Source organism: Leptonychotes weddellii, chromosome 5 (genome assembly GCF_054177405.1).
Source record: "Leptonychotes weddellii isolate Sample4059 chromosome 5, ASM5417740v2, whole genome shotgun sequence".
NCBI classification, from domain to species: Eukaryota; Metazoa; Chordata; class Mammalia; order Carnivora; family Phocidae; genus Leptonychotes; species Leptonychotes weddellii.
Window position 1 is genome coordinate 35,900,555 of NC_138373.1, and position 7,316 is coordinate 35,907,870.

Here is a 7,316-nt window from a genome sequence, read left to right on the forward strand (position 1 = left end):
GGGTTGCCACGAGGACCAATGAGAAGCTCGAGGCGGCCTGCCGCAGCTGTTGCTGGGAGCGCGACATCGGCCTGTCCATTGGTCGGCTGGAGGGTGGGTCGGCCGCCCGGACCAATGGGAGCTCGAGGCGGGCCCAGCGACCGCGCCCGGCGGCCGCAGGGGCTGCCGGGAGCCTGCGGGGTCGAGCCGGCTGCCATGCTGCTCTTCTGCCCCGGCTGCGGGAACGGACTGATCGTGGAGGAGGGACAGCGGTGCCACCGCTTCGCCTGCAACACCTGCCCCTACGTGCACAACATCACCCGCAAGGTTAGGGGTGGGGCCCGGAGCCCGCTTCCCCGCCCACCAGCCCCGCGTCCGCCTCTGGCCGTCCTCGCTCTCGCCGCCGCCTGCGGTCGGCTGCGGAGCCTGTCGGGTGCGGATCCTGTGCGGATGTGGCCGTGTGTCCCCCCTCCGTGCCGCCACCTCGGGCCCCGCCCCGTCGCCTCTCCTGTGTCCCGGTCCTGACCTCGCGCTGGGGCTTCCGGCGCTGCGTTCCCGGTGGACCGTGTCCGAGCCGGTGCTGTGCTCGGGAACCCTCCGCAGCTCCCCAGCGCACCCCAGGACCCAGCAGGCTCTGACACCGACCCCTCCCTCCGAGCTTGCGTGTCTGGTGCCAAGTTCTAGTGCATGCCTTGTCCGCAGCCAGACCGGTCTCTTGGGAGGGGCCCCACCGCGCACGGGGCGCTGCTGCCGGGGTCTTTGCACATGCCTTCTGCTCAGTTTACTTTCCCCCTGGGTGGCCATGCCATTCGCTGGACCTGTCTGTACTTGAAGGGTTGCTCCGTTTAAGACTTCAGCCCCTCCCGCCATTTATCCGACTTCCCTGTCTTACGTTTTTCCATAGGACTCATTACCTTACAGTGTACTCCGCGACTTAAGTGTTTTGTTTATGAATACTAGGACGTAAGGTGTAGGAGGGCAGGGATTTTTCCGTTTTGTTGCCTCTTAGGTTCTATCTAGTCTGAATCTAGAATGTAGTGGATGTTCAGTACCTGAATAATGCTTTCGGTATCATTACAACTTGTTTTCCCGTAATCTTTATTTGTTAGCACGCTTCTACTTTTTAGAACTAGAGAACTTCTTAATGTTGTGGGAGTTTAGGATCAGAAACTGCGGGAAGAGTGAACTCTTAGGTAACCCTGAAATTTCAAGGATATTTGGTAAAATTTTGGAAGAAAGCCAAGTGTGATCTGCTTTGAAAGCCTCTGGCGGGGCTCTCCAGCTAAGTGGTGCTCTTTGGCTTTAGTTGTGTTTTGCTATCTTGGGTAATCTAGTATCCTAAAGGTGGGGGCGAAGGGGGAAGGTCACACCTACCTGGTTTTCTTTCCTGCTCTGGTGTGTCATCCAGTCCTTGCAGAGATCTCACCGCCGTGTGGTCACGGCGCTGAAATAAAATTCTCAGACCCCGATCTGAGCGGCCATGCAGGGCTGCCTCTGCAAAGTAGAGCTGCAGCAGCTGGATTCTGCACATAGCTTTTATTTCATTTTTTATCAGAAAAGCAAGGACAGAAGTCTCAAAGCCTGGGAAAGGAGTACAGCGGGATGGCAAATAGCTTGAAGCTGTAAAGCAGGCCTGTACCCTTCCCTACGCGCAGGCTTGCAGGGAGGCAGTCATGAGATAAAGGGAAGAGTGGGATGTTTGTGCGAGCAAACGCCAGGTGCAGGAAGGGGGGCCCCTAGCTCATAACCTGTGCCCTGCTCCTGGGGATCATGGGATCCTGTTCCTACCAGACCATTGCGTTCAATAGCCTGAGAACAGGAACGCTGCTGACGTTTCAGCTGCTTCCACAATCACTCCTGAGGGCTTACAATATATTTTCTTTCTTTTCTCCTTTTTTTAAAAGGTTTTATTTATTTGAGATAGAGTGAGAGAGAGAGAGAGAGCGTGAGCATGAGTGCGGGGAGGAGAGGCAGAGGGAGAGGGAGAAGCAGACTCCCTTCTGAGCAGGGAGCCAGACACGGGACTCGACCCCAGGACCCTGAGATCACGACCTGAGCCGAAGGCAGACACTTTAACCGACTGAACCACCCAGGCGCCCCTAGGATACATTTTCTGAGAATAACTCCACACCACTGAATCTTCCTCTTTTGGGTGGCATCCCAAACCTGGATTCTTTAAATTCCAGTGTTGAGTCCTGCTCTGTGAGAGTAGAAACTTTGGATTCTTTTAGTAGTCTGTGTTGAAGGAAGGAAGTCTGCGGAGACACTTGAGGACAGGTAGGGTTTGGTGGCCCAGGTTTCTACTTTTCACTTATTTGGAGCCTGAAGACCTGCTGTTGTTTGTTAGGTAACAAATCGGAAGTATCCAAAGCTGAAAGAAGTGGATGATGTGCTTGGCGGAGCAGCAGCCTGGGAGAATGTTGACTCTACTGCAGGTGAGGAGGAACCTTTTCTGTTACTGAGCTGTGGAGAGGTAGGAGGCCGCTGGCCTGTGTTTGACTCAGTGATGTATGGAGAGGAAGGGAGGTTCTAAAAATACAAAGTGTATTTATTTTTTCCTTAGTAATTTATTTGTTAGACAATATTGGCACAAGCCGCGGCGCTGTGCAGGCCTGGGTTAGAGTCTCACAGTGACCTCCTAACATTCTATGACCTTGGTGGCCTCCCTTGCCCTTTCTGGGGCTATTCCATATTCACTGAGTGTGAGCCCATAAAGTGAGTCATACAGCATCGGGCATCCAGTGTACTCCGTAAGAGGTAGCCATGATAATGCGACGGTGGCAGGAGTAATGAAAGAGCCTAAGGAAGAAATAGGAGCTGTTTGTTCTGGTGTGGATTTTTAAAAGTCAGTGCCAGGGGCGCCTGGGTGGCTCAGTTGGTTAAGCAACTGCCTTCAGCTCAGGTCGTGATCCTGGAGTTCCAGGATCGAGTCCCACATTGGGCTCCCTGCTCAGTGGGGAGTCTGCTTCTCCCTCTGACCCTTTCATGCTCTCTCTCACTCTCTCTCTCTCAAATAAATAAATAAAATCTTTAAAAAAAAATAAAAAATAAAAAATAAATAAAAGTCAGTGCCAGAGAGCATTCAAGTGTTTATTTCACGTCTTGTTTCATATCTGAAAGAGGTAGACATGACCAAGGAGGGAAAGAGGAGAGCCCTAAACACACCTGTACTGCGGGGAGGAAGAGCCAACTCCTGTTTACTGTTATCTTTTTTCCCCTATAGAAGAACATCCAAATCTGATATGGTGCAATTAGCATTGGCAGAATTTGCTAAAAAAAAAAAAAAGATGAATTATGTACCCAGTGTTTAAAATGGTGTTTGAGAGTGTTTGAAGGTGTTATCAAGAGTAGAGGCAGTTTCTCAAAGTGAAGTCACTTTGCCTTGACACAGGTGTGGAATGTATGGTGAGATCTTTGTAAGAACAGCTTGAGGAACTGCTGCCAAAAAGGATCCCTAAATTTAAAGGGAAGTGGATTCATCGTCCACTGGGGGCTCCTCTGGGAGGCTGAGAGGGCCCAAGTGATGGAAATGCACTTAGAAGCATCTGCAGGGAGTGGACCCCATAATGCACATGGTAGTCATAAATCACTTTCCTTGTTATGTTTCCAGCCAGTCTTCAACCAGATTTGAGAAGAAAAATGGGACCCAGCGGGGGGAGCTGGAGTGTTTTCCAGATCACAGGTCTCCCTGATTCCCTCGTTGTGAGAGCGTAGTGGGAATGATACCACTAACTATAGCCTTAATCATGGTACAGGGTACCCTAGGCAAGGCTTGCCAGATGAATGGGGCCCGGAGAGGGTCTTTGCTGCCTTTCCATGACACCTACTTCTAGCAGGTATGTTTGGTCATGAGCATCATATTTTTTTTTTTTTAAATAATGTGGGTCACTTGTTTTTCTCGTTGCCAGAGCCATGTCCTAAATGCGAACATCCTCGTGCCTATTTCATGCAGCTTCAGACCCGCTCTGCAGATGAGCCGATGACCACCTTCTACAAATGCTGCAGTGCTCAGTGTGGGCACCGTTGGAGGGACTAGGCCCAGGCGGGCCCAGCCGTGCCATTGTCTGCTTACCTCGTTCCCCAGGCTGGATTCCCAGCCAGTGTGTGAGCTGTTTGTCCTGAAACGTCTCTGCTGGCATGGCGAAAAGCTAACCCTTTGAGGGGAGCTGGCCATGGTGCCCGCGACTGTAGCCCATCGGCAGTCAGTGGATGAGCTCAGTTAAGTGCAGGGAGATTGTGTGTGGATCGGGTATCCGTAAGTGTGATCTGTTTAATGTCCTGCTCATCGATCTCGTATGTGTATTGGCTAATAGACATTCTCTCATCATCAGCCTTCTTAAATATGTACCCCGTTTGCACAGCTTATAAAGTAAAATTTTATAATGTAGTACATCGGATGTCCCGAAGTATTTAACTGTTAATTGTAAACTTATTTTATCACCATCTATTCTGAATATTTAATTAAAATGGAAAGTCCAGTACTGCTTTTTCAGTGTTTTATTTTTTTTTTTTTGCCAAGAAGTATGTTTTATTTTTATTAATCATACAAATAATTTGCTATAATATCCCAGGGCAAACTGGAGAATTTGGCAGTCAGCCTGAGGGGGGTCCCCTCAGAGACCCGCAGGCTGGTGGTGTCAGCACGGGGTGCCCGGGCCCACAGTGCAGCTTGTCACTCGTGTCCACCTTGCAGGTGGCTCTTCCTCCACATCACGACTGGGAGGTCTCAAAGATGACGAGGGTGGGGAATCCCCTAGGTTGTTAGAAAATTTCTTTCTTTCTTTCTTTCTTTTTTTTTAACATTTTATTTATTTATCTGACAGAGAGAGACACAGCGAGAGAGGGAACACAAGCAGGGGGAGTGGGTGAGGGAGAAGCAGGCTTCCCGCGGAGTAGGGAGCCCGATGCGGGGCTTGATCCCAGGACCCTGGGATCATGACCTGAGCCGAAGGCAGACGCTTAACGACTGAGGCACCCAGGCGCCCCAGGAAATTTCACTCTGCTTCTCCTGCTCAGTGGTCTCTGGTTGGCAGGGTGTTCTTCTCCAGCGTCTCTGTTTTCTCCAGCTTGGCCTTCCCGAAGCTGGCGATCTCCCCCGTGTCCAGCTTTTGCCATTTTCTTAAAGCGATCCATGGAGTTGTGCTCTGAGCCCAGCGCCTGGTCCTCCCACTCATGTTGCTGCAGCAAGAGAGCGTTTTTTCAGTGTTTTAAATGCTTTGAGAAGTAGACATCAAACTACTGCCATACTTAGGACTCTCCTGGACACAGAATTGCTAATAACATGGATTTCAGTTTATCATTTCTGTTATTTCCTAGGATTGCAGTAAATTTATTAGATAGAAGATATTTCTACTTTTTTCCTTCATCTTTTCACTTGCAAAAGAAAAAGGACGTCCCAGACTAGAGGGGGACGGGATGGTAGTTTGTGGATGGATTGGTTTCTTGCTCAGGACCTTGGATTTGATGACTTTTCCAAATCTCTTAATAATGAAGTCTCGCTCATGAAATCATGGGATGTGAATTCATACCTCTGATACAGATTTGTACATTTTTGGGACTTGGTATCTTTTCTGGAAATGATTAATCTTGGAAGTTTGACAAAATGGTGTTTTGTTTTAAGTAAGCTCCACACTGGAGCCCAGTGCAGGGCTTGAACTCACGACCCTGAGATCAAGATCTGAGCTGAGATCAAGAGTCAGCTGCTTAGCTGACTGAGCCACCCAGGCGCCCCAACACTGAAGGCTTGCTTTTTGCCATAACACGTAGACCAGGTCCTGAGCCCCTCATCTCTAATTGGTTATTTTCCAAAACAGCTTGTTCTGGTTATACCGATAAAAGTTTTATAATGTGGGTGTTGCCTTTAGGAGCTTCTGTTCATGCCATCAGTTCTTGTTTTTTGTTTTGTTTTCCATCAGTTTTATTTCCTCAGCTCCTCTGTGGGTGTTTGCTGTTGGGTCAGTGGTGAAGGTCGTGTGCTCTGAAGCTGGCCTGCATATCTGCTTCTTTTTTTTTTTAAATTTTATTTATTTATTTGACAGAGAGAGACACAGCGAGAGAGGGAACACAAGCAGGGGGAGTGGGAAAGGGAGAAGCAGGCTTCCCGCGGAGCAGGGAGCCCGATGCGGGGCTCGATCCCAGGATCCTGGGATCATGACCCAAGCCGAAGGCAGACGCTTAACGACTGAGCCACCCAGGCGGCCCTGCATATCTGCTTCTTAGCTGTGAGACCTCGGTCAGACTGCGGAGCCTCTGCCTTCACTTCCTCGTGTGTAAAGTGATGATGATAGTCAATTTCAGGGGTTTACAAACATTTTCTGTAAAGGCCCAGATAGTAAATATTTTAGACTCTGTGGGTCGAGAGTCAAAATCTAGGAAAACAAACTTCTACCACTTTTTTATAAACAAAATTCAAAATGTAATTGTAATTGAGTACAGCATTTTGTAATGGGGGTCTACTGATGAAAAGAATGGATATCGTTTTGCTGAACTGGGGTTCAAAGTTAGCATTTCTGGTCATCAAAATAGATTGCGAATATGCATCTGTGAATGCTGGTTAAGTGCAGGACAGCAAATGAAGTTAACTGTTGACATCAGCAGTAGATTGAGTAGAGTCAATACTGATGAGAGATGCAAATAATTTCCATAGAGAATTTGCTGTAACATGGATTAGCAGATTCCAATCCATGGTCTACTGAATTCGTGTTTTCTCAGCTCTGAAAATATTCTTGCCTGCAGTTGGTTCTACGCAGACCGTGCGCACAGGCTCACTCTTCCGTCCCTTCCCAGCTCAGGGCCGAGGCATTGACCTTTCAGAAGGACACTTGAGCAATATCAGTAACATTGGAGGATTCATCAAGAATCAAGGGAAATCACTTCGTATCATTCGCCTCATTTTTAATTGACTTGATGTTGCTCCCAGTGCCCTTAGCTTTTAGAACTGTTCTCCAAAAGGCCGAGAGTCCTAAATTTATTTTCTCTGGACACACTTCTTCAACTGCTGCAATTAAACACAAGTCACCACTGTGCACCAACCACAATTGCACCACTGCTGCAATTAAACACAAGTCAGTGGCTTTCCTGGCTTGGTTAACAAATGAGCCCCTCAGAAATTTAATTGGTTGTTTCATTTTCGTAGTTAATTTTTTTGAAGAAATTCTGCGCCGTGTCGAGAGCGGTGCCAGTGACTCGGTGCGTAGTCTGATGACAATGACCTGCTGTAGTGTCATTGGGTAGTAAACGTTCCTTTGCCAGCCAGTTTGATGATGCGGTAATCTACACTGTGCCTTCAAAGGGTGACTTTCAGGGTCCCCTTTTCTGGTTTTGTCACAATGGTATGC

At 48.7% G+C, this 7,316-nt stretch overlaps 1 protein-coding gene across 1 annotated transcript; it reads left to right on the forward strand.

Moving 5' to 3' along the window:
• The first annotated feature begins 148 nt into the window (after nt 1-148).
• POLR3K (RNA polymerase III subunit K) lies at nt 149-4,460 on the forward strand. Its single transcript, XM_006750998.3, has 3 exons — nt 149-306; nt 2,327-2,414; nt 3,888-4,460. Exons 1-3 carry the CDS (start codon nt 196-198, stop codon nt 4,013-4,015), a joined length of 327 nt encoding a protein of 108 aa, XP_006751061.1. The 5' UTR covers nt 149-195; the 3' UTR covers nt 4,016-4,460.
• Nucleotides 4,461-7,316: the final 2,856 nt, after the last annotated feature.